At 42.1% G+C, this 26,049-nt stretch overlaps 1 protein-coding gene across 14 annotated transcripts in view; it reads left to right on the forward strand.

Annotated features, from left to right (window-relative positions):
* The window catches only part of LOC109488168 (roundabout homolog 1-like), an 84,488-nt gene that overhangs the window by 27,313 nt on the left and 31,126 nt on the right, over nt 1-26,049 (forward strand). For 13 of the 14 annotated variants that reach the window (XM_019792327.1, XM_019792335.1, XM_019792333.1 and 10 more), the window contains exons 3-7: nt 15,547-15,873; nt 18,823-19,104; nt 19,710-19,848; nt 20,296-20,423; nt 21,025-21,149. In XM_019792327.1, the coding sequence (XP_019647886.1) occupies nt 15,547-15,873; nt 18,823-19,104; nt 19,710-19,848; nt 20,296-20,423; nt 21,025-21,149 (1,001 nt within the window). The remainder of the gene's footprint in view (nt 1-15,546; nt 15,874-18,822; nt 19,105-19,709; nt 19,849-20,295; nt 20,424-21,024; nt 21,150-26,049) is intronic. The other variant, XM_019792340.1, reaches the window with a different exon arrangement.

Genomic DNA, 26,049 nt, shown 5'->3' on the forward strand with positions numbered 1-26,049 from the left:
GATTATGTAAATGAAGACCTAATTTGCATAATTAATGAGAAAATTTCATAATTATGTAATGATAAGTGCCTGGAATTTCATACTTGTGGTATTTGAAAGATAAGTAAAGGTGAACATCATTAAACATAATGTATTCAAATTAGGACCTCATTTGCATAATTTACTATGAAATGCTAGAATGGCATTGTTTGTTAATATAAGACTGTCTTTTGGTTGAGAATATGATAAAATTATATAATTCATGAAAATGAGCATCCTATTTGTTAAATCAAGGGAGAATAATCTATAATTTGTTAGTCATAAAGATTAACATCATTTGGCGAAGGTATGAGATCGGGGAACTCTAGTTACATTGTCTATCACTCCCTGTACAGTATTCGAGGTATCGAGTCGCATTTTAAATTGGTACTATAAGACGTAAATCAAGGAAGATTATTTTAATTCCTGGGAGTGTTTGTCTCTCCCCTTCAAGGAAGTCTTCAGAACCACAGGAGTTACTGCTCCTTGTTTATTGTGATTCCCATCCATGGGAGAGCTTCTGACACACTGTATCATGCACCTAAATTGTAAGCCAGGGTTCGAAATACTTTCTGCATACCCAGTGTAAGTAGAGTACATGTATTGAAAATTACGTAATTACCTGCACCACTCCGAACTTAGGAAGTATTATTAGGAAGATCATAAATTGAAAACTGTTCAGAAACCATTGCCATTATTTCTTATTTCCTAGGTGGTAGCAGTCATTGCAGCAAACGATAACCACACATTTGTACATAAACCCAGTACAGGTTAGGTGCAGGTAGACATCAGAAATACCAGCACAGTTCCAATTTAAATGCGCTAACTTCCTGTGACATAAGCAGGTGGTATTTTGAGCCCTGAAAGCTGAACTTGAAGCCAGCAGTCCTATCAGGAACTGTGGAAGGCCATGGCCGCCGACCTTGTGATTAATTCGTACCCTTGACCCCAGGAAAGCTGAGGCAGGGTTCTGTTCTTGCAGAACAGCTGCCTTTCCTTCAACCCACAGAAAGTGGGTGGAATTTCTCATTAGGAACGATGTAAATCCTACACCTCTGGTCCCCACTGTCTAATTTGTGACTTTCTTGGTGAACTGGAATGTTATTTTATGACTCCGCAACCAAGAACTTGTGTTGTAAACATCATACACGGAGAAAAGAAAAATTGAAAAAGAACAATTCATTTGTCTTCACATAAATCTCTTCTGTAAGCCTTTCCCTGCAGACTTGTTAGTGTTCCAAGACCATTTTGATACATGGGTAAGCCTCTGGCATAGAGGAGGCTTTAATGTGATTCTCGTATGTCAAGTTTTATGGAAATATGGAGAGTTGTAATTGGGAACAGACCACCAAAGATCACGAGAGGGAACTTTTCTTGTACCACAGTTTAGTATGAAATATTCCTGGTATAGTGAATCCCATATGTCTTTGAGACTAAAGAATGCCAAAGTTGATATGTCATTGACATTGAATTGGAAGGAATTTGTGAGGAGTGTTCGGCTTACTTGCTTACTTCGAAAAAAAGAGTGTTGGCCTTTCAGAACAGATGTCCCAAAAAAATGCTGTTCTGTAGATACAGGTACAGTTGTTGTTGTTGTTGGCTGTCCAGAGCTGTCTGCACTAAGTAATTGTTTTTGTTTCTCCTTGTTTTGGTTTGATGACAGTGTGATAATACTATTACATCAAGTTTTGTATGAACCAGCATTTCCTTAATGTATGGACTGTCAGAATTTACAGAATGTAGCCATTCTTCGTACTAACATAACGAGACAGAAGAATATAGTTTTCATGCTTTCTTGTTGTCGTATAATTTTTGTCAACAAAGGTTTTTTGTGCAAAGTGTTCTTTGGACGCTATGTGCTAAAGTACACAGTTGTCCCACTCCAAGTGAAATGGAAGCTGGCTTGATCTCTCTGTGTGGGCATGTCGGTGTCCCCATTCATGCCCCTGTAGCATGGCGTGGATAAGCACTGCTACCCACCTAACCATGGTCCAATAGCCTGCGCTCCGCTGCTCCTGACTGGACGACCAGCCAGGCTGCCGGAAGACTCATCCCCAGCATTATTTCCTAGGCACACAATATTCAGCACGGTTGTCACCACCATCAGGGCCTTATTTGTACTTGTAGTCTGGAAATCAGACTGTTTCCAGGGCATTTTTTTAGCCTTATGAAGCAGCAGGTCCTTGGCCAACATGCACTTCAAGGTTTCAGGGTACAACTGGGAGGCTGAGTCAAAATTTCCTTGGGGGCATGTTGTCCATAGAGCTGCTGAGTTGGCCTGGAAACAGTTACGAGCCAGCTTCCAGGCTACAAGAGAGTAGAGAAACATCTCTCACCAGGCACACTTCTACCCAGGATAATCATTTCCCTAATGGTGGTGCACCCTGGGAGGAATGCACCTGAGGTCAGGCTTAGGAGAGGGAGAGAGCTGGCATTGAACCAGGTGTTCAGCACGTGTTCGCAAGCTGCTCCACTCATAGGTGTACCCCCTTTCCTGGGGTTAGCCCAGCCAGCGGCATTCCATGCGATCTCCATCAGGAAAAGTGAGATGATGGAAGGGAGTGCTTCCAGACACGACCACTGTCTGGGACGAGGGGTTGTGGAAGGACTGTTCTTTGGTGGTCCAAAACGTCCCGCTGAGTCCTAAATGTCGGAGACAAACAAACCTTTTGATTCGCCCCGAAGACTTTCCTGTTTCCTTCCAAATAATAACAGATAAAAATCTAAAGCTTCTCCAATGACACTTGCAGTTACATGTACGATGTTGGTTTCTTGTTTCTTGTTAACAGTTGTAAAGAATAGAACAGAATAGAATAGAATAGAACAGAAGTTTCTAAGAGTTAAAATTTCAAATATACTTATCTACGATTTGATATCGGTCTTTTCTTTCCAATGTTGGCCCGCAGGTGGCTTTGATCTGGTAAAGATCTACTGGGTATTTTGGACAGGGGAGGAACAAAAGAACAAAGGGCTTCAAAGGAAGTGCCATCATTTATCTTGTGAGCGAGAACAATGGATCTTGCGTAAGACGCAAGAAGTGGTTTTAGCTTCACTTAAACTACATCCGTCTTTGATGCTTGTCAAATTACAAATGTGCAAGCAAAATATGAACCTAAATTTGCGACATCACAGTCACGGTTAAGAATAAATGGCATCAGTCAAGAAAAAATTAGCGTGCCCTGATTGTTTTCCTATGTACTAACCCCTTTTGCAATTATTCCTCTGCCTTTTCTGGCTCAAGGAGGGATTTTCTGGACTGTTTTAGCCGGAGATTCTGTCAGCTCGTGCAGTCAGCATTATCACCCACTTAAAGTATCAGGTGACCAGAGTGTTGGTACACCTGTGAAACAAAGGTGTATTCTGGCACAAGGACAGCTCCGATTGTTGCAGAAGAACAAAAAAACTTCCCTTTGATCCGGCCATGTTTCTAATACAAGAGTGCTCCTTATGGCGGCACGCTGCCGCAGGCAACCAACCACATTCTCCGTGTTTGGATTGGCATCAAAGCCCTTGTTTTACTGGCCGTCCGGGTCAATCGTTGAACGGACCCAGCCCTCTGAAAGGGAGTGAAATACATACTGCACACTTTCCTGTGTGTTCGGCTTCTAGGTAAAGCCCCTCGTCCCCCATGCGTTCTGTTCATTTCCCCTTATATAGTGTCGGTTGAAAGGCAATGGAGGAAATGTATCCTGGTGGGTAGACTGTGTTTGGGTTTGGACGGTAAGCCCTCGGCTCCACACCACTTGTAATGTGTCACTCTAGAGACGGCTGCCCCTCTTCAGGAAAAGGATCCTGACTGGACCGCTACACTATCTAGTTTCACTTGTTCTCTTAGAAGTGAGTTGTCATGGCAACTGCAAGTAGCAACACTGTCTCATTTTGCTACAGTTAAGTTATACGTTACGGTCATGTTGAATCCAGTATTGGGTTTTAAAAAATTACACTTTGTAAAATTTGTACAGATTGAAAAGTACTGAAATGGCAGCAAGAAATGTTGATCTCATCTAATAAGGCTTGTGTTTCTCCGCACACAAAAAAACCTGCAAGGAACGTTCCAGGCAGACCGTGAAGAAGTAGGGTTTTCCTGGCAACTGACCAAACGTGGATTGTTTCTTCACCTTCTTGCCATTTAGGAGTCGGTACAGTATCAACATTGTCAGAAATGGGGACGTGATGCCCGCGGTGGTTTTGTTCCAGACCGCATTTACTGTGATGAACATTTCCTTCTTTCTGCTCTACTCAATACTTGATGGACCTGCTCGTAAGGTTGATGGCATTGATTATTGGGAAGAGAAGGTGCTAAAGGGTCATGGTGAGCCACCTTGTATGTCTGTTGAACATTAGCCCAGGGATAAGACCTGGCGTGGCAGTCGGTAAATCCTCCAGGTCAGGGGCCAGAGTGTGACAAAAGTGTGGCAGAGCCCAGAGGATTGGAGTTGTCAGTTTCTCTCAACCCTTTGACACTAGAGGAATATTCCAGAGCAGACAGTCTAACATAGTGTGACATCATGTAGAGAAACTGTCTCATTCAGTTACTGACTTTTCGAAGTCACAATCGAAAACGCAATGCACTATCATTTATTTGCTATACTTGTAATATTCGGTATGCATGAAATGACAAGATTATTTTACTTTCCTGTTACGGCTGAATAAAACCTGGTAACACTGTAAGGTTGTCATTGGTTGGTAGACGTAACCTGATCAGGTCCTGAGGTAGTGACAGTGCTAATGCTCTTCCTAGGGAGCATGGGAATGAAGAAGTCAAAGGTCAATGTCAGGAAATGTGAGGAAGAGTAAAACCCAGGTTAAAAGGAGTTGATAGCTGTCAAATTGCATCTATCTCCTCCTTTCCAGATGACCTGGAATGCTGGCCTCCATCAAGAGCCAATTTCTCTCAGGTGGAATTTGTTTCCTTCACTTACTGTGAAGCTCATTACTTTCTATCGAAGTCATGTGGTTCGAATGAGAAGAATCAGTAGTCGGGAGAGCTGGAGGCCATCCAAAAGTACAGAGTGTTTCTCCAAGTGTTTGTAATTACTGCAGTGGCAGACCCTTCAGTACACGAGTCAAGATTCTTGTGGAGTAGCGTCAGAACCTTTGGAGCCGCTCTGGCCGTGTAATTAGCGTTGAGGAACCCCTTGATTTTCCTCAGACCTGGCTGGGTGAAATGTTCTATGGCAGTGAACTTGGGGGGAGGGGGGATGGAGTGCGCATGGTTCTGATTTGCTGATTTGCTGTGGAAGTGTTCAAGGTGAAAGGATCAAATCCAGGAGATCTAGGCCTAGTTTAAGGGATCATTACCGGTGTGGTTTCTGATTTCCATGTGTCTAGTTTTATTTTCTTTTTGACCAAGCACATACATACCTCCACTGTAGCATTCCTCATTTTCTCCTCCTAAAGCACAACCGGAGATATTTTGAATCATCCCAAAGTTATTGTTGGGGTCCGGGCAGGGGTGTTCCAGGATCCTTTCTTGTCCCCTGTTGTCCAAACAAGGCCGAGGGTCTTGAATTTGAAACCGGTCCCCCCTTGTCATCACAGGAAGGACTGTTAGTAGAAAGGAATGCCTTTGTAGCTTTGTGGAGGAGCCATCCTGTAAAAACATGTCAGGAGATACACATTCAGAAGAAGTAAGAACAAGGTGTGCGCGTTGCTCTAAAGGGGACTTCTCTCCTTCATCTGAGGTGTCCCAACCTATTAGTATTAGACAGGTGACAGAATCATGAAGACAGATGAAAGAGCCTAGGGCAGGTCTCCTTCTCCAGCTATGGAAGGCGTCAGTCCCAGTAGTCTAGACTCCTTGTTTCCACTACTTGTTGGCACCGGCAGCCTAGGGCAAGGGAGGGCGTCCTGTTAATGCCATCTTTTCCTACTGCTAATGAAGATGATCCTTACTAGATAAGTGCTCGTTACACTTAAAGGAAAAGGGGTAACGCAAGTCGCCATATTTATGTAGATAACTGTATAATTCATACTGTTTATAGACAACAGCTCATTTTCGCAGTACCTCCAGGCAGATGGCGTTCTTTGAAGCATGTTATGATTATCACGTAATTATTACGTGTCAAATGTTACCGGACCAGTGCTGCATGTAGCGACAAAAAATCATCCCCACTCTCACTACAGCGACTTTGTTCTGTGTTGATTAGAGGACCAATCTAAATTCCAAGGTAACCTTGTAGGGAAATGTCTCCACTATAAATTATGCTTTACACATCAGTTCTGCTTGTCACCTAAGATCCCGTATGCAGCACTAACTGATCCCCTGTGCAGTGGAAACTGATCCTCTTATATTCTCTGACTAGGCCCCCCCAAGAAAGAACTGTGCTTTGCTTGCATTAAGGTAAGCCTGACGGATGGTGAGATAGACGCTTGTCCTTTGCTAGATGGTTTGGATGGCATAGCGTAGCCCCGAGTCCTGCGAGTTTATCAAATAACTCCGGTCCTCAGGCATGCCGTGAATGATGTGGATAAGAAAACCCATTTTACATGATGCATTGCACTAAGAATGAAACTACATGTAACGAAAACCACCAAAGGCACAGTCACCTGTGTGTATGGAAATCTTACCAGAGATGATGTGTTCATCTTTGCAGTTACAATGTTAAGTCTGGGAAACTCGCTTGAGATGATGATTATCCAGTGCAGATACACCGTGAATATCAGAAACCTTGCAAATTCATCTCGGCACCTTTGAGACTGTATCAAAACATTGTAAAATGTCTATTTTATGGTACCATTATAATCTATATAACTCTTTGGAGATGGTATTATTAAATCAGATATACTATCATTAAAATTCACTTTCTCACTTTGACTGGTCTCTGATTCTGAAGAAGTAATGTTGACTGCTGTATACTGTATATGATAAGTAATATCATGACTGATAATATTTCAAGCTGAATTCTTGCATCTTGGTCTACTAGAAATGTTTCAAGGTCAAGAAAGTCTTGAAGGTCAAGTTTCCCTGTCAGGCTACCTGTCAGGCCAAGACCAGGCATCCTTGGAGAATTGTGGGGTTAATGGGGTCTCCTGGTCCAAATGACCTGTGCACTTTACATCCACATAAAACATATCTGGGTTTCTGTAATTTGTTTACCTAGGTGGTCCCGGTGTCAAATCTTAATTAGTCTACACACCAGGAGTAAAATTTACTGCAGTCTATAATGGGTAGTCCCATAAATATCACAAAGGGAAAGGTGCCCATTCTGTTGGAAAAAAAATCAATACTTCTTTGACCTTGTCTTTGTAATAGTCTTTTATCTTCATCTATCAACTGATACGTTATTTTGCATTAGCTAGAGGGGTTGAACATCATGTTGTATATGAGTTTTGTCCTGGTGTAATTTCTGGTTTAATATTGCCTGATTTGAATATTATTTTCATAAGAAATGAATCTCATGGGATATTGGCACTAACCTTTGTCAAATACAAGATAATTTCTGAAGAAGTATACAGTAACCACTCAATGGTTACTTACTAAACAGCCAGTTAACGTTTCTAGCTGATTTGCAAGGAAGACAAAACTGTTCAAGAACATGGGAGCTTGATATAACAATAATCTTTCATAATGTATCCTGACACACTACACTTGTGTTTCTGCGTTTCTCCAAGAATAAAATGGAACTCTAGGGCATTATCAATATTGAATGATATTTTGTTGTCTGAATATTTGATCAAGATTGATCGTAGCTTTTACCTCACAATTATAAAAGATAGTTTAATATTTCAACATAGGCTGTAAGTCTTGCTGACACTGCAAAATAAGTTCCTTAACCCCATCCCTGCAGAATAACCCTATATCCAATACAAATTTGGTGCCTAATGGCTACCTTAGCATGTTGAAGGTTAAGAGATCAGTCGGTGGCTCAGTGAACAGTCTGAAGTGGATTTTCACAGGATGTGCTTTGTAGACCACCATCCTTGACAAAATCACATCCAGAAACTAAATTTCCTCGCAGTTGCAGATGTGGTTTTTGGTTTCAGACAACCTGCCACAAACAACCCGAAAGCAGAAACAAATGTTGAAAGTTAAACATCACAGTATGGAGTATTTTTTTGGTAAATAAACACTTGTTTTCTCTGTGGGGGCGGGGTGGCGTACTGGTTCAAAGGTGAGACGAAATGGCCAGGCTGATGTATTTAACATCTAACCTACCAAATTGATAAAAGACTGCAATTACAATGTTGCCTGTAGTAACTTCTAGTGCTTTTTTCATACGTATTGCTGAAAGATTTACAGAACTTAAGTTAAGGTTTCACATGAGCAGTTTGGCAACTAGAAGAACCTCATAATATTGAACACCAGGTTGGTCCGCTGATTATGCATGCAAACACAATTGTACCCCCCCTCCAAATGATAGCAATCTAGAGCATTTTGGGAGATTGAATTAATTAGGTTCAGACAAGGGGTCCAATTCAAATGTGGAAATGAAGAGGAGTGTGTTAAAAATTCATTGCCCTGATAAGGGTGGCTGTAACCTCCAGTCAATATAAATAACCAAATGAGGGGCATCATAAGATTCATATTTATGTATGGTAGCCAAGATAATGCATTAGGAGATGGTTAACAGATAGGTAGAGTACTGAAATTGTAGCTTATTTGTGTAGTATCTGATCTGAAAGTGGGAAAAAGCTCTTCTGTCCAGTGAATAATTATTGCCTTTTCCCAGGTGGGAGTGTTGCATTTGGGTCCTGAAAGCAGTGATGTCATTTCGGGCAATTAAAACCCATCACACCCTTCCTAATATGGGCAGTGGACCCATTTTCAGAAGTGATGACGAGAGCCCCGGGGATTGGAAACAACTCTCTATTGGGTTGCCATCATCAAAAGATCACAAAACACATCTCTCCACTGATTAAGTCTCCCTGCTAGTGTTTAGACAACATTAAGTGCTTCCCTTTCAGTTGTGATTGGAAGACAGAATGTGTATTCGTCATTGTCACTGTATCTTTTCAAATGCAAAAGTCCCAAAAGATCTTCTTAGATTGTATTCAGTGCCTAGCAAGTCATCATTTTCCTACTTGAACATTACTGTAATATTCCATACAACACTACTGTAGCAGTTGGTTTCTTGCTGAAAAATTGACGCAGTAAACATAATTGATGGTGGTCATAAACATTCAAGCAAGCCATTTCGGCTGCATGATCAATTTCGTAGGGAAGGTTTTATTGAAACGTTGCCTCTCGAAAGCGTACGTACATTATATTTGCTAAGCCATCCACTTTTCCCTACTCCTATCTGATGTGTTTTACCTGTGTCAAGCATATGAATTACAAAGTTGTTTATACCCAAGGGTGGGGGAAATGGGGTATCAAGTGTTAATAATTCTTTTGACCTTTGGCCATGAGATTGTAGAAAGAAAACAGAGAAGGAGATAAAGATATCAGAAAGCCTTAGCCTAGAGACACCGAGTCTGGCCTGGTGGAGCAAGAAAGCTTTGAGACTGGAGTGTAGCTTACTGTGCTGTGAGACAGATAAGGGCCAGGACTTAACCAGGGAGACCTGTGCCTCTCTTGGCTACTCACCCGTTCTTAAAACCAAACAGGAGTGCTGTTACACTGGTCAGACCTGAATAATCGCCAGATTTTCGCAAAAAAAGTATAGAAAGATTCTGGAAGAATTCAAACCACACACACAGGCACACACACAAAAACACAAAACAATGTTGATTCGAAGGACATGCCTGGTGTTTTAATGAATTATTTTGAGAGGTAGCCAGGAGGAGGTAGCGGTCAGTGGCGTTGAAAGAAGACAGAAGTTGACCAGACATCAGTCATCGGAACCCATTTACCCAAGAAGATAAGCCCCCACCAGCACAATACTGGCGTGTGTCCCCTGTTCTGGTGGCAGCTTGTTGTCTTTTCTATCCCCACAGGTGTCTGTTTATCATGTTGTCCCTCAAGAAGTTGACTACAACTCCTAAAATTAGTATGCAGTTTGTCGAGAAGTTTATGTTAATTACTACAAAATCCCAGCTTTAAAGTCTTACACCCAGAACTGAGGGACTCACAGCAGTAGCTTACTCACCCCTCAGACATGTAAATGTGGCGACCCAAAATTATAGGGTACACAAACTTCTAATGGGAGATGCTTATCAGTGGTGCCAGCTTATCTTTCTGCACCATAGCTTTGTGGGGAGAGACCTTTATCACCTGTAATGATTGGGTCTTCAGGAGCACTAAGTCTTTAGCAGGTAACACCTTGTACCGCATGTCCTTTTCCTGCTCAAGGCACAGTTCTCAGCTCCAGAAATGGCCGTTCTTCTGCACTGTTTGTGGTTGTTCATCTTGCACACAGCGTCCTAGATGTATTTCCTCTGCAGCAGAGTACTTCCGCAGGAGATTGAAATGTCAATTTTCTGCTCTGTAAACCTGAGAGATTGCTCATGGACGGTGATTTGGGTGAGGTAATGAGTTCCATTGTCAAAGCCAATGAAAAGCCGTGCACCCGTGACTGGAGATTTGAGAGAAATTAGCAATACTATAGATTTTCATCAGTCCAATAACTTTGGAAATGACCTTGTCATCAATCCTTTGGTTATAGATGAGAAAACTTACCCTTTCTTTCCCAATCCCTTTTCAATAAATTTTGGCAACCCTATAACTCCCCATTGATGATATCTTAGTACTAACTTTGATGTTTCATATTATGTTATCTATTATAAGCAAGGATATCTTCCCAGAAACCTACCTATCAGTATTCAATGCCCAATTTTTCTGTTTACTGACCATAGATAGAGATCATGTGGTTTAGAAATCCTACACCACACGGTTTACCAAAGTCAAGTGATGCAAGGATAGAAATATGTTAAGAAACACCATTAAACTTTAAAGGAGATTATTTCCCTTTCCTGTTATGACTCCTTGTGTATTTCCATATCTTTGAGATGTATTTTTGGATGCTGGCTATGAAATGAGTTTTTTTCTACATAGACACCTGCCAATTGCCAGCCTTGACAGACAGGTAACCCAGGGATAGTGCCATCAATCTTCTTCCTTTTTCTGTCCCTTTTCCCATCCCCTCTGAATAGGGCAATGAGAAGTGGCAACACTCCTTTGTCCAGGCTGGTACAGCTCCTGACCCCACAAGCTTCGCATGACCTTCCCTGTAATGCAGAAAAGGGTCCCCCTCTTTCACAGGCCATCTGTTGGGATAATGGAACAAATTCTTGTGTGCAGTGGTCAGCTTTGATTGTCGAGAAACGGCTCCCGTCTTGATGAATTGGAAAATACACAAGAGGAGCGTTGGAAACAACTACGGATCAGCGCGAGGGGCAGCGGTGTCGGTCTCGTGATTCCTCCGTGCCAAAACGGAGGATTACGCGTAGAATACCCGCGGCTGTTGCATGCATACGCAGTGTGGGATGGGAAGTTATGGAATATTCATCATACGCCGCTGTACGCAGTCGGAGACGTTATCACTCCGGTGGTTGGCTGGCTGCCTGGGCTGGGTGGCTACATGCATTTTGTCCAGAATTGATTAGGCATGGGAGCCTGGCAAAGGGACCGACATCAAAGCACCCGCCAGACAGTCTGTCACAGGAGTGGTCAGAAGGCAGCGGGATGGACATCAATAAACTAACACTTTTGAATGCTTTAAATGCTAGGCATTGTAGGCAAAAAAGGAGGTCAACAGCAGGAAGGCTTCCTTTGTCTCTCGTTCCTTCTACCATACCAGTCTCACACAGGACAATGTTGTCTTCTGGTAAGATTGATTGTAAAAATGGCGTACTACTACACAGACCACCAGAAGCCAAAGCTACCTGCACAGTAGTCGACCATGGCACTTGTCCCATATTTTGATAACTAACAGTCCTCAAAACACAGTTGTGTATTGGTTGGTTGGTGCCCCTTTCCCCCAATGAAGAGGATCAGCAGGCATTGTGGCCCAGATAAATAAATAAACAGGCTGGAGTCCATAAAGTGTTGACACTACTTTGGCAGATGAGTCAGCACCAGACAGACACCTTTTCTACCTGTGGGAATTTTCACCTATCATCCACTTGTCCTTGACTCCTCCCTTATATTCTCAAGGGACTCATCCCTGGAGTCTTCAAGATGTAGGTTAAGAAATGAGATAAGAAAGAAAGGAAGGAAGCACAGAACAAGACGTGCCTATTGGGGTTTCCATTGTTATCGATAACAGTGTGTTCGTTCATCGGAAAAAATGGAGAAAATCCGCACTGGAACTAATATGCCCTTCCTGCGAGTGTTGAAGAGTATTGGAAATGCTTGGTCGCATAAGATGGCTCATTTGTTATGGGATAGGTGATTCTTCACACCTGGTATTGCTCCTGTACTTCAGGTCATTGTTATTCTCAGACACGTTTTATCTCGTGTTGACGAGTGACGGAGAGGACCACCCTTACGGCCCTGTGCACTGGAGGATGAGACTTGCATTAGGGCCGCATTTGCATTACGAGATGTGAATAGCCTACTGAACAGAAAGCATGGAACAAAAGGAAGAATGGGGGGCTGGTGGGCCAGAAGTGTGGCTGCCGGGTCCTTGAGCCATGTTTGCTTGTCTCATTTCCTAACTGTTTACCCTTCGGGAACATGTGGAGTTGTACCTGCCACAAAGCAAGCACTCGAGGAGATGGTTATTTGCTTTAAGACATAGGAAGAGTCCTTCTCAGTCCGAGAGAGCCTCGAGTGCTGCGGAGAATTACTTTGTAGTGAAGAAGTGCCAAGCAGCTGATGCTAGGATCTAGGAGTTAGGGGGTAGCCTCGGTTGTGTTACCAATTCTCTGCATGGTGACCCGGGCTCCCTGGGGTTTGAAAGGGAGGGGCCTGCTGATTTGCAATGGGAGATTGATCTCAAAAACAATGTCTTCCTTGTCCTTCCATTTCAAGCTACCATGAAGTGCACTTTTTGCTGTTTTAGAACGTTTGAGAGATAGCTAATGAGCTCTACTGTACTCTGCAGAATTTCTCAAATTTGAGTGTTTTTTGATGGATTTTGTAATGTCATCTTGTAATGGATTTTGAATGGATTTTGCAACGTCTTTGCCTACAGTTGTCCTTTCTCTCTGATGCTACCATGAAGTATGCCATTTCTGAACTTTTCAGAGGAAGCCATAGTCTTCTCGGCAGAATTTCTCAAATCTCAGTGTTGTAGAATGGATTTTGAAATGATGGATCACCCAAAAGTTCATTGATTATTACTATTATTATAACAACACGAGTTGTTGCTGTGTCTGATTTTTTTGGATACTGTCAACAGTCCCATATGGTTGCTGTACATTATCACCCAGCCCCAGATGCGATTTCAATTTTGGCAATTTTATGGTCAGTAATTTTGATGCCTGCAAATTTTTATCCAGAGCGCCATACATGTAGGTGATATGTCTGGGTATAACTGCCTCTCAAAGCACAGGCTCCCGTATCGGCCTAAAAGGTCAGAGAGTCGATCAAATATTTTGCTCATATAGAGGTTAATAATGTCAGGGGTGGACATTATCAACACAATCCATCATATGCCCATATCTGTTGTCAAAACCTGCCATAAACGGTCCCAACCGCCCACGGAACCGGTATGTTAAATAGGGACCCGCCTGTTCAAAACGTAATCAGAATATGGCAATATTCCTGTTGGCAAGTATTGGAGGATACGCAAATATTTGAAACGGGTAGTTATCGTGGGAAGTCCCTTTGATACTTGTATAAGGTCCGTCCGGATTCTCAGCGCATTGTCTCCAGTGTTGGGGAACTGAGGTATGCAAATGCCTGCTGTGCCAGGGTGGTAGACGTAAAAGCAGGAACCGTCTGAGACTTGGGAACCAGAACTGGACTGGAATCAGAAACGGAAAACACTCAGGAGCCTATCTTCTGTTGATACTGGCTCTCGACTGTCAACAAATATAATATTATATGTCCAGGAGCTATTTTTCCCTGTTGAGAAAGCTTGTGCAATTGAAAACTGGAGGGATTCCAGTAAATGGAAACATTCCTCCTACCATTTAGTAATGGCTTTCGTCCCCTATGAATAGCTAAATTCTTTATGAATATTATGGGTACCTTCTTAGTGTATCATTGGCTTCTCCTAAATTGAAAGCTTCTCACTGGAACATGAGCAATTTTGGGAAATGCCTACATTTGATAACATAGAGTCATAAAATAAACATACACACCCAGTGTATTGATTTTCCAATTACGTGAGTAGTACAAGTAGTGCTATCAAGGCATATTTTCCAGCATTTTGTCATATTTAGGATTTTTAGGGGTGTTTGTAGGGATGGGTGGATTGGTATGGTCTACAGACGACAGTAAATATAAATTACAATATGAGACTAATGGATGGTTTATCTCCAATATCACCTGAAACATTGGTAATTTTCTTTTGCTTTGCTCTAGTTTTTTTTAATTTACAAGCCCTCAAGTTACATACAGTTTGTGTTATCTAATAATTTTTTTAATCTAAAAATTAAAATCTAAAAATTTCTGACCAAATAAAAAAAATTTATATAGTTACAGCTGTCTTCCAGAAAATATATCAGTTATGAAACATTTAATTTCATAAATGTGTACATTTTCCGTGTTTATTCCCATCCTGATATGAAAGGTGGCAGGCCACCCCATGCTAATATATTGCAATAAAACACCCCAGCTTTACATAATGCAGACATGATTGTCCCCTTCTCAGCTGAGCATCCCTGGTGCTGTCTCCGGGGAGATTTTATCATCCTCTGCCTGCCCTGATTTTCCATGCAGGGCCATTATTCCCCCACATGCAAGCTTTATAAAGTGAACGTCAGATCACATGCCGATAAAACGTGCACGAGACTCCAGGCAATTGGCGACGTGATGGAACTGAAAAGTCGGGCGCATCCATCAGCGAAGAAAAACGCTAACTAGCTGAAGATAGGGAGAACAAGATGTAGGACGTGTCAGACACGTTGTAATTAAATATGCAGCCTGCTAACTCAATTTACACGCCGGCGACACGATTTCAGTAAGGAGATTGAGCGTTTTAGCGTATGACGGATAACGTATCCAGTCAAATGTTAATGCTACCCAACAATTACTTTTTAGTATTCATAGAAAATGTCTACCGACTGATGATAAATAACAACATTATCCTTTTCCTTTTTCCTATCTATCGGATCCAAAGACTTACAAATTTCAGTCCTTATCACGGAAATGACAAAAAATCCATCATATTTCAAAGAGCTAACTGTTGACAACACAGTGATTAAGAGGAGTTTTTATGCGCATAATATTTCTGTTATCATTGGTTATGTGTGATGATGTACTTCTTTTTATTGTATAGATTATGGGAATATTTTTGTTGACACTTGCACTACTGTATATGCATTATTGTTTTTGTTTTGTCATCATCAACTTCGGTGAAGCACGATGCTTTTTCAAGTATCTAATAGTGCATTGCGGTTTTGCTGCAGTTCGCGTTTATAGCCAAGCATACCGGGCCATCCCTACTTTTCTCGAAAAATGTGGTGGGCTCTTTTATGTACAGAGGTTTGGTTGATACTTCATAAAATTCATGCTTTCTCATTTATGTTTTCCAGCCACAAGATATCAACAAGATGACTTCCCACCCAGGATTATCGAGCACCCCTCGGACATTATCGTGCCAAAGGGCGAGCCAGCCACCTTGAACTGTAAAGCGGAGGGCCAGCCCACGCCCACCATCCAGTGGTTCAAGGACGGCCAGCCCGTGGAGACGGACCTGGAGAACGCCCGGTCCCACCGGATGCTGCTCCCCAGCGGCTCCCTTTTCTTCCTCAGAATTATCCACGGTAGGAGAAGTAAGCCGGACGCAGGGCGGTACCAGTGCGTCGCTACCAACTACCTCGGCAGGGCGGTTAGCAATAACGCCACGTTAGAAGTAGCAGGTGAGTCGACGCTTTTTCTAAAAGTTTTCTGGAGCCAGATATACCCCAAGGTCAATGTTCTGTGGGATTTCGTGGAATTTGTAGAAAGGAAGGTGGCTTTAACCTTTGCAATGCTAAGGGTGCACCCCTGCACTACATGTTACTATGCTAAAGGTTAAGTCCTCCACTACTTGAGCAAAAAAGTATTGGTTGTCTTGCACAAATATTTGTGTGAGAATTTGTTTGACGTAATTTGTAAATCCTTCCTCTGAAGAGCAAAAGATAGCTTTTACCTTTGGCATGCTAAGGGTGCATCCCAGCACAGTACTGGTATTGTTAGCATGCGAAAGGTTAAGTCTACTTGAGCATACCAGTATCTGTGGGAGAATGGTGTTTGTACCATCAGGGTATTGGTTGCGTCATCTTTGGAGCTCCTATTCTGTGTTGTAGGTTTCCAGTTTCTTGCCTGCTTTCTTCACTCGGCAGCATGCAGAAGGAAATGTACAAGACAGATCAAACTAATCTAATTAAATCTCACATACCATTGCCTGGAGGGGTTACTCTGGCTCCAGTGTGCTCGAGGCATGATGGCAGCACTTTCTCTGAGCTGCACGCCAACGAAATTAGTTCCCTGCCTTTTTACTTTACACACGGCCCTAGGGTTCTACATTCTGTTGAAAGCTAGAAGTATACGAGCTTAGTTAAGCCTTTGTAGTGCACTGCAAGTTTTATTACGTTGCAAGGCACGAAAGTAGCTTAGGGGCACGCCATTCATGGCAACGTGATGTTCCCCTGAATTGGAAAAAGAAATTATATAAATCTGCTTAAAATTGAACACCTGTGAACACCCGAATAAATCTGCTCAAAGTTGAACACCAGGGCTTCCAGCTGATAAGTTGATAACAAAGTTTTAGCTTCTAATGTTTTCCAAACATTTATAAAAGCAACACTGATTTTTACTTGAAATGGGCTGTTGGTACCACAATTGTCATTCCAGTCGCGATATTCAGTGCAGCGGCCATAATGATATTCAGATCTGGGATGCGTTTCAGTTGAACCTGTTAAGTGCCCGTCGGAATAGCACCCCCAGGACTTGACCAAGCTTTACCTGCACTCAACATGGTTCCAAGTCAACCGTTCCTAGGGATATGGACACTTTTGAAGCAAATCTTCCCAGAGGGAAGCGGGTGGCAAACCCATCTAAATGTGAAAGCTGTGTGAGCTATGGCTTCTCAGCTTCCTGGTGATACATACACACGAGGGTCTGCATGGGGGATCCTGGTAAATTTAGGAGGCTTGCAACATTGAATAGTAGATTCATCAGGACCAGCAATGCTTAAAAGTAAATTGACTTGTTCTTGAGAAAGGTTTTGGGAACGTGTTCAATGGGTTATCCAAATGTATTTATGAGGAGTCTGGCAATACTATTCTGCAAACACTGATTCAACCGGATGCTCTGTTGTGACTTTTGGATTGCACAATACGATTAATTGTTGAAGTATAATGGCACGTAGACTTACAATCGACAAATTGCGCTTCACAAATAATTCACCAACAAGATCGTTACCTGAACTAAAGCAGGATGGCTACAACTACGATTAGGTAAATTGAGATGAATGAAGTGAATTGATATAAGTAGCTTGTTACCCTTACACATAGAAAAGGGCATGCAGACCCTCATGCAAGAAGTCCATATTACTGTATCTCAACAGAGTTGGCCCCCTATGGACTGTCAGTCCCTGTAGTTATGCCAATGGTCACGTTCATGCTTGAAGGTCACCACCAGCCACAATTAATTTTTGATGGAGGTAAATCCCCCCAGTATTTCTGTTTCACTCTGGAAAGGCTGGCTAATAAGGGGATTTAGGAGAAACCCTGCCAGAGCATAATGATTAAAAGTACAGGAGTGGGGAAACACTTTGTCAGATAAAGAAGGAATTTACTAACAACATCCCTGTAATTTGATATAAGTCTAGGCCATTCTTACGTTGCATATTGTTAAGATAGCTATGAACTTGAATATGTTACATTTTATATTCTTGAAAAAAAGATGTTCTATTTGTAATTTTTGCAATCTCTGTTACTGTGAAAAAAGTAAGTTTGCAAAAAAAGAACATAAACTGAGCATTTAGAGGAAAGGTTCCTATTCCCCAAATTTTAGGAACGGCCCAAAATTTTCGTGCTGGCCAGTCTTATGGGTTTGTTTAGAATATAGACTGTTAAAGATGATTTGACATCTATTCAAAAACCATTTGGCAGTTGGTCTTCTGCCACGCAGACAATGAGGTAATGCATCAAACTTCTACAAACAGGATGCAATCCCAAGGTCACCTACTGTCAACACAACCTTCAGGAGATAGCAGAGCTGATAACAATAACAATTGGTCACTGTTGTCGCTGTTCCCTTTGTTCTCCAACCTCGTAATTAATGCAGGATTACTTGCGTATCAAATTACAGACAAGCCTTCAATTCCATGAAAACATTAGTAACTTATGACTGTTGTGAATTTAGATAATTTGTCCAATATTTAAGAAATGGTTAGAAATGAACATGTCTATGGCACGTCTGTGTTTGTTTGTTTTTCTCAAACCTGTCCATAACATATGCAGCATGCGTTGCCAGTGTCCGTTCAGTTGCACCACCTTTTATTATTCCGTGAGACGTCAAGTAGAAATAGTCTTCTCCTTAGTTTCTGACATGCATGTACGCCCCCCGGCCGTAGAGAACTTATGTACACTGCAAAATTCCTGAAGCATGGTGTAGAAATGGCCTTTTCCGGACATCAAAGTTCTCTTATGTTCTCTTAAGTGACTGTAGAATACACGTATAGCTCTGTGCCTTTTAGGCAAATTGCATGTCCACTGACGTTTCGTGGAGGAAAGTTGCCAGCATGCTCCACCCCAGCATGCATGTTGGCATGACGGACTTGAGTGCAGTACAGTAATGCGGAACCCCCTTTTGCCTTCCAGTATTACGGGATGACTTCAAGGAAAATCCCCGTAGCCTTACAGTTGCAGTCGGAGAGCCGGCCGTACTTCAGTGTGACCCTCCCCGCGGCTACCCGGAACCTAGAATAACGTGGGAAAAGAACGGATTAGTTGTCAGAAACGAGGGCGAGAGAATACGAGTTCTTGAGTCGGGGAAACTTATGATATCCGAAGTGAAGAAAAGCGATGCGGGGACGTACGTTTGCATAGGGACCAACATGGTCGGCAGACGCGTGAGTGAACAGGCCACGCTGTCCGTTTATGGTGAGTCGCCGTTCCGTTCCTGACCGTATGACGTTCCTGCGTATCACCTCACCGACTAAAAACACGCCACTCATCGTCCATCCCCGTCCCCCTGTGGTTGTGCACGTGTTTGTCATGTTGCGTGCTGTGTCCCCCCCTCCATCAGTAGACCCCCCCCCCCCGAATCACGTACATGTAATCCTAACAACATTCCAACAGAACACGGTACTCTAAATGTCCACACCCACCATTTGATGCTTGTGACTATGAGAACTACAGTATCATTCATGAATATTATAAACTCATATGTGATTATGAGTCACAGTGTAGGATGCATGTGTAGTATACCATAACAGCACTGACCACCATGACTGGAACTAGGTAAGGTTTTCTGTATGTTGTAGTACATGTGTATTAGGTGGATGTGATTAAAACTGTACAATTCAACTTCCAGCTCCGTACAACTGTCGTGAGATAGTCAGTGTTAGCAATAGACCGCTGCATGCTTGGCGACATCCGGGATTTGAAACCTGTTTTGACTCACTATCTCAGGGATGCGCGTGCATGTCTACCAAGATGTTATCATGCCGAGGACTAACTCTGATTTGAATCCTTCTCGATTTCAGTGAAACCTTCGTTCTCCGAGGCCCCAGAAGATGTCACAGCTATCGTCAAGGAGGATGTGGAGTTCAAGTGTAAAGTACGCGGCGACCCCTCTCCGCAGGTGACCTGGAGTCGTGAGGAGAGCGCACTTCCGCTTGGCAGGTAAAGCACCAGTCAGAACAGAGGGACATTTATTCTCAAGAGAACAGATAGCCTTGGTGGTCAAAAAATGCTACAGGCAACAGTTTCCTGATCGTGTTAGATTTCCTGGTAGATTTTTCGCTCTGACTTTTGGCCTTACACTGCCAAATCTTCCATCTCTTTTACTGTAGTGAACCTACATGTAAGACATGTGCAGTATGTACTGACTATGATGTAAAATGAAAGGCCTTGAAGTCAAACATGGTAAAAAGCAATTCCAGATCTTAAAGTAGATTTAGATCATAGTATCTCTTATTCAAAACCATCTATCCAATAGACACATACAATGTCTGTTAAAGACAAAACATAATTGTTTAAGTAAGGTGTTATAGCTAAGGTGGTAAAACCTAAGTATGTATGAAGTGCCTAGATAGTTGTATTTAATGTAATAAATGAATCTCTGTACAGGGCCAGAATTCTGGACAATAACAACCTGAAGATAGAGCGGGTGACATCAGCGGATGAAGGCACGTACGTGTGCACGGCAGAGAACCTGGTGGGGAGAGTGGAGGGGAAGGCCACACTCACCATACACGGTAGGGCAGCTCAATTCACAGCCTTCCACAGAGTGTGTGGGTATAGAATTAGCCGTCCAACTCCAAATGGCAGTTAGATTTCAGTTTGAGTTATTGAGAGCTCTCGAGCCACAATTTTATCATAGCTTTTCTACCTGTAGTCATTGCACAAAACTACGTAACATACAAAATTATGCAGAATATTGTTCACTGGTCTTCACGAGGAAAACTTCATGTTGACATCTTCATGGGTATCAGCAAGTGCAGGGAGGGGTGGGGGTGAAAGACATTTTTGTTGTAAATGATAAGTTCATGGCTGAAATGAATGTGAAAACAGGGAACATAAATTCTATGAAAATTTAGGGATTACAGACTGAGTGTACATGTACATGTTCAAAACATTTACAGAAGACCAAAATACCAACACTTACCAGAAGACATTGATTTCTACAACTACAGTAAATTTATGACAAATCCTCTATGGAAGAGAAATGGTCAGCTTTTTGATATCTTCCTTTGCACATGGACACAAGTGGTCATGCATAGCATTACTCAGTAAGAAACAATGATCTCCTGTTACGCGAGAACAACATAACTGATTGACTGCGGATTGTTTTTCCAGAGCGGCCGACCTTCAAGACGAAGCCCCGTGACCAGGTGATCGGGCTGAACAAGATCGCCACCTTCCTGTGTGAGACGGCAGGAAACCCTCCGCCTGCCGTCTTCTGGCAGAAGGAAGGAAGTCAGGTAATCTTATAAGAAATTCTTGTAGATATGCTTTCTACTAGGGTCAGTATTGGAAGTATTGAAGCAGTATTGGAAGCAAAACTTCTGCTGCTACACCTTGTGTTGAGGATGAAAGAAGAAGAAGAAGGGTCAGACAAGACAATGGGTGTCACTTGAAGACAGACCAAAAATGTCCAGACTATGCATGATGTGCAAAATGCAACTAATACCAGCTCAGAAAAGGAATGGTTATTGCCTTCAAGTACCAGAGTTATCAACCAAGGATTGAGATGTTCAAAGAAAGGTCAAGGTGTGGGAAAAATGACTTAAAACAAATAATGCCAGTGAGACATTTCAGACGTGTCCTTCCTTATATTCTGACTTAAGTCAGCAAACCAAAACTAAGTTGTATCCTTCAATGAATGTAAAGAAAGTTTCCTTGAGGTTCTGAAGACATGTCCCAGCTGTGATCTGTATAAAAGACAGTGAACTTGTTCCTGTAGAGCTTCAAAATCATCCTGACAGCTTTTCTGCAGTTGCACTGAAGCGTGACCTAGCCCTGAACAGGAAATGTCCATTACGATTTACGGCGGCACAAGCTGTTGTGTTATTCTTCTCGATTAAGGTATGAATTGCAGACAGAATATACATATGGAACAATACCCTATCACTGGCAAGGCATACTTCCAAATGTCACAAGCATTGAGCAACCCTTGTAAAGCTGGTACGAATGTCTGGCATTACTTCAAGTCGCCGTTCAAGCAAAAGGTAGAGATCCTTGGTATTATATCTTCCGAGTTACGTTTGCGCATTGCATACCAACACAGGAAGGGAAGTCATAGGGGTTTCTATTTTCAAACAGACAGTCAGAAGAATGTCTAGATGATCAGATTGTCGGAATGACGACAGGCATGCCATAGTTAATACTGGTAGCCTAATTTTCAACCATGGACCATTCCAGTTTCAAAGAGGGATTTTGTCCGTCTCTTCGCAAAAAAGCAGAAATAGAAACCCGAAATCCCTAGTCATTCCATTTGTAGGTGTAGAAATTTTTCTCTTTGAAGTCATCACAATTCTCACGATTTCACATACCGGCATACCCTTTGTTAGCATTCTTCCCAACCTCAATGGAGCAGTTCCCAACAGATCAGGCATAATCTTAGGACAATGGGATTTCAATAAAGCTGACTTGGGCTGAATTGATAGGAAGTGCCCTTCCCCTGCATTGACCACATTCAAGTATCAAAACCCTCATGGATTACACCAAATCCCGGTAATCATAGACCTTTTTTTCTTCACTCCAAGCTTATAGAAGTGTTAGACAGAACTGAACCAGTCAGTTTCGGAGCCCACCTCGCAAAGCTACTCGAGCAGCACTGATCGACTTAAGTAGAGTGGCGACGGATTTCCAATATTCCAATTTTCTGTCGGCGTGACATTCGCAACCTATCTGACAGAGATACCCTGGCTCATTACTTCCAGGGTCATGGTTTGGTTCTGACGTTGTATAAAAATGCATTGAAGGAGACCTTGTAGAATATTTTACAGTACAGAATACTGTTTTACTGTCATGTACATGTAAGGTTCAGATGGGCTTGATTTTGCCTGAAAAGGGGAAAGAAAGCACTTGTGGTGTTAACCTCATTGTTGCAACTATAGTAACGCTCTGCAAGACAGCACAGGTTCGATGTACATGTATGATAATTTTATATTGAGAGCTCAATTAAAAAAATGAAAACATACATTTGTAAAACCACTGTGAATATTTCCTGATTTACAGTTAATCCGTGTTTTGAAAAATTGCCTGCTAATTGAAAGCAAAGAGGCAGTCGTAAAGTTTGACTGTGTAGCTAAGGGAGAAGAATAGGCAGGTAGAGACCTTGAATCCTTGGACGCATCATTACACCTTAGTCCACACTCCCAGAGGCTAGGATTACTGGATGGAACCAGGGAGAGAGATGGGCTGCATGTTCCCACACCAGATAAGGATCTCCCCGCACACTGGCAGACTTGAGCCTCTCATATTCGTGTACGCACTAGCCTGGCTTTGCCAAAAAGCCCAGACAACCATCACCAGACACCATATAAGAGTAAAGCCTCTTCCCTTTGGCTGTGTCTACAGTTTCTCCTGCCAGAAAGGGTATCGAATGACAGTTGCTAAACCTGGATGATGTGATAACTAGCCAGACATGTCGCCCAGCCAAATCACCTCCTGCCTGGCTTGATATCACCACGAAATCAGATATTATGTTGAAATTAGTGCGTAGGAAATGTATGCATATGATATGAAGATAACGGCTCCCCCATATCAACCAGATATTGGCCAATTTACCACAGAAAGGACCAGATGTCAACTGAACCGTACAATTTGCCAATAAAGCAGTCCTCGGTTATTGGTAGTTACAGAGAACCCATGTAAAAAGAACTGATGCGACCGGTAATGTACTTAATATTTGGTTATTCAGCCCTGTGGGCAGGAAATTTGATCCTCGCCGTAAAAACTTGACCCCCAGGTTGGGTTTAATATTGCCAATCGTGAGTTATTCATGAAGTCTGAGTGTGTGGCAGACAGCTATTCAAATCATAGCTTGCATTAATAACTGGTGTGGACTGTACTGTCTAATTTGATTTGGCCCTATTCACTCCCTGTAGTAACTGTACATTAACACATACACATACAGGCTCAAGGAGTAAATTGTGGTTTGTTGGTCTTTGCATAAGAAGCACTTAAGCGCAATTTCTAGTCCACAAAAAACTTATTCTGACAATCATAATCCTCAAGGACGGCAGTGTTTGTTATGCCAGCTTATTCTGGTGCTGTTTTACATAAATACGAGATACCCCTTCATATCAGCTTGCAGCCACGCTGTCCATATAACTCCTCCAATCCTGCTAAACAATGTCAACGCACCACCAGCGACAGCTGCACCATTGCACTTGGACGTTTCACAAATCCCCTCCTTCCCAGTCCTAACGACATATGAATATTAATAAGCAGTAGTTTTTGCAACCTCTCAATGTGTATTGTCCATATCAGTGTGCACCATAAAGGCTATAACATTAGTGATATTGTAAATCACTTCAAGTTCAAGTTTGCGGTAGCAAACATTCACAGTCTGAGAAGAAATAGACATGTTTGTTAAACTATATGTTCGCAGTGGCTGCTGGTGCAGAAGAAAAAAAGTCAGCAAATTATTTGGTCGCAGTAATGATAAATTCGTGGTACAGAAGTGACTGCGAAAACCACAAATATAAAGTACCGCGAATATGAAGTTATTTACAGTATTCATAGCTATGGCAACTGCAGTTATTTTTAACCAGATTTACTTCAACTGATAGAAATGTGTACACTTGGTCCTTGGGAATACAATAATTGTTTTAGCCAGCTCCTCAAAGATTTTTACCTCACCCCTTGGAAGCACCTATGCATACCTGGCAAAGGTTACGAGCCGGCCTTGGGATCATTGCCAATTTCCTACCTTTTTTAGAACCCACAGACATTTCTGGATAAAGTTCAACAGTCACTTCCTTCCTCCAGGCTAGTCAAGGGTGGGCCAGGTAACCTTATAACTCATAGGTGATTAATTTCTTCAAAAGGGCTCTGAATCACAAATTTAAAGAAAAACTAACCCAAAACTTTTTCATAGACCCGATGTGATGTGATAGTCATCGGGGTATGCAAGGATTCTTGTTTGTAAAATGATAGTTATGTTGTCAGCACGGAGAGATCTGTTGTCTCTGTAAGATTAGATAGGGTACAGGAAATCTCTTTGTTTAGGGGGTATACCCTGTCAGGAAGGACTAAATTTGTCCATTCATCAAGAAAAGGAAATAGATGTCAGGAGGGACCCCCCCTCAAAGATGCCAAAAAATGTTGAGTTGAAAGAAAATGTTAGTTAAAAAAATGTAGAGTTGAGAATGTTAGACGGTCAAAAAATGTAGTTGAGAATGTTAGGAGGTCAAAAATTGTAGAGTTGAGAATAAAATGTAGAGTTTAAAATGTTAGAAGGTCAAGAATTGACCTAGAATCTAAAGAGTCAAAACTGTTAAAAGTTGAAGAGTCATGCAGTGCTGTAGTATCTGCTTGAAGAAGATACCAGATTTTGACCCCACTCTTGACCAGCAAATTCCTCCCTTTCCTGTGGCACCAGCTGGAAAATGATGGATGTCCAAATTACTTGGGAAATGTCCATCAATTCCCCACAGCAGACTCATTACATGGGTAAACAAATACTCCACTGATGAGGATACACAGGACACCACTGCTACATCCTAACTAGTTCATTAAGGCTGGGAAATTGGGGAGAATGATCTTAATAAAGGATCATGTATCTATTTTATGGAGCCGTGGTCTTGGATGCAAATGAGAAGCAGACTGTCTAGGTTTAGGGGGGAGAAAAGGATGTAGTGGAAAGAAACTGCCCCCTCCCCCAAGCAAGACTTCCTTTCCTCTCAGAATATACTGTATTTTGACTAGGCGATTTACTGTTAATGACAGACAGGCATCACCTGGTATTGAATTTTTTATTTGTAGAATATTCCATAGACTATGGAAGCTTAGCATGGACAGGATGGATGATAACACTGATAATGGTATACAGGAAGCTTCTGAAGGAGATAGGTTACACGATACTGTGTTCAATGTGCTGAAACATTATACATCAAGGTCTTCCATACCTCAAGGGCCTTTCCTGTGGCATCAAGACCTTTCTTGACATCAGGGTTACATCTAGCCCCTTATAAAAAACTTTATGTCTGGCCACACAGAATTTTTGAATTAACCCCCCTCTCCCCAGAGGAAGGAAAGGATGTAAACCTAGAAGATTTATTCCAGCATGTGTACAAACCAAAGGGTCAGGAACAAGCGACCCCTGGAAGAGAAGGGCACCATTCTGTGTGTGATTGATGGCACATCACATCT

This window comes from Branchiostoma belcheri, unplaced genomic scaffold, assembly GCF_001625305.1.
Source record: "Branchiostoma belcheri isolate BF01 breed outbred unplaced genomic scaffold, Haploidv18h27 scaffold92, whole genome shotgun sequence".
Taxonomy (NCBI): domain Eukaryota; kingdom Metazoa; phylum Chordata; class Leptocardii; order Amphioxiformes; family Branchiostomatidae; genus Branchiostoma; species Branchiostoma belcheri.